Genomic DNA, 1,110 nt, shown 5'->3' with positions numbered 1-1,110 from the left:
TCACCTGTAGATGGAAGCCAAAGGGCAGGTGAGCCACATGTGGTTGGTCAACTTGCCCAGCTGGTAAATGTCATAGACGAAGAATGGCTGTTTGATTTCCTTGCTGGGGTCACAGGGAACAAGGCATCTTTCCACCTGCATCTCGGGCCGCAAGCGACTGTATGGCACCTTCTCATCCCTCAGGTAGAGCCAGCAGGGCATGGGTTTTTCCAGGGGCTCCTCAACATAGCAGTACCCCAGGCGCTTGCGTTCGCCTGGCTCCCCACAGCGGTTACAGTCCTGCCAGGGCTCCCAGTGGGTGAAAATAAGTACCTGGCCACCTAGGTTCAGAGTTTCATTCTGCAGGGGCTTTTGGCCCAGGTCTTTGTGTGTGATATGCAGGGTGGTGGCATCCTGGAAATCAATCTCATATTCTACTAGGAGGGTGTTGGCACTGTCCTCACAGCGAAAGAGGCCTGCCTGCCAGGGCTGAGGCTTGGTCAATTGCAGGCTGCCCCCAGGCAGTTTCTTTATATTAGGCCACGAGTGAAGCAAGAAGAGATTCTCCCCAAGAATGGAAGAAAAATACCAGAGTGCCTCCTTATGGTCACAATGCAGGACAATATCATTGCCTGAGAGTAGTGCCTGCTGGCACAGACTCTTGTAGGAGCATCTGATTAACGTCTGGGCCCACAGAATGGGGAAAGAAAGACCAAGCAGACACAGGGAGGCCCACATGGTGGACCAGCTACAGGCAGAGTCTGGGTGCCACACTGGGCCTAGTGAGGTCACCCACAGAACTCAGGCATAATGCTTGGGCAGCGGAATGAACCTGGGCTCAAGGGGCTCCCGGAGTGCCATGTCATGTCCGCTCATGCCATCCAGGGGCTGACTAAAGGATGTAGCGTCAAAAACTCAGATGTCCCCAGGAGCTGTAGAGGAAATGAAATGAGTGAGCCTAAGTCAGAAATGAGTGGACTAAAAAGGCAAATGATTCAATATACAATGATAAAATGGGAGAAAAGGCCTTCATGTCCACCAAGATGGAGAAGGAGGGGGGCACACAGAAATCACTGTTCTGTACCATTCCTAAACCCAGGGAGAAGACCTTCTAAGGGCCTCCAGATCATA

At 52.3% G+C, this 1,110-nt stretch overlaps 1 protein-coding gene across 1 annotated transcript; it reads right to left on the bottom strand.

Moving 5' to 3' along the window:
• Positions 1–717, bottom strand: LOC308637867 (protein FAM187B-like; the record flags this gene model as incomplete). The annotated part of the gene is made up of 1 exon (XM_081274716.1): positions 1–717. One exon carries the CDS (start codon positions 715–717, stop codon positions 1–3), a length of 717 nt encoding a protein of 238 aa, XP_081130842.1.
• Between the last annotated feature and the right edge of the window lie 393 nt (positions 718–1,110).

Source organism: Spermophilus citellus, assembly GCF_964194105.1.
Source record: "Spermophilus citellus genome assembly, chromosome: 18".
NCBI lineage: Eukaryota > Metazoa > Chordata > Mammalia > Rodentia > Sciuridae > Spermophilus > Spermophilus citellus.
This window is presented reverse-complemented; position numbering and strand designations above follow the sequence as displayed.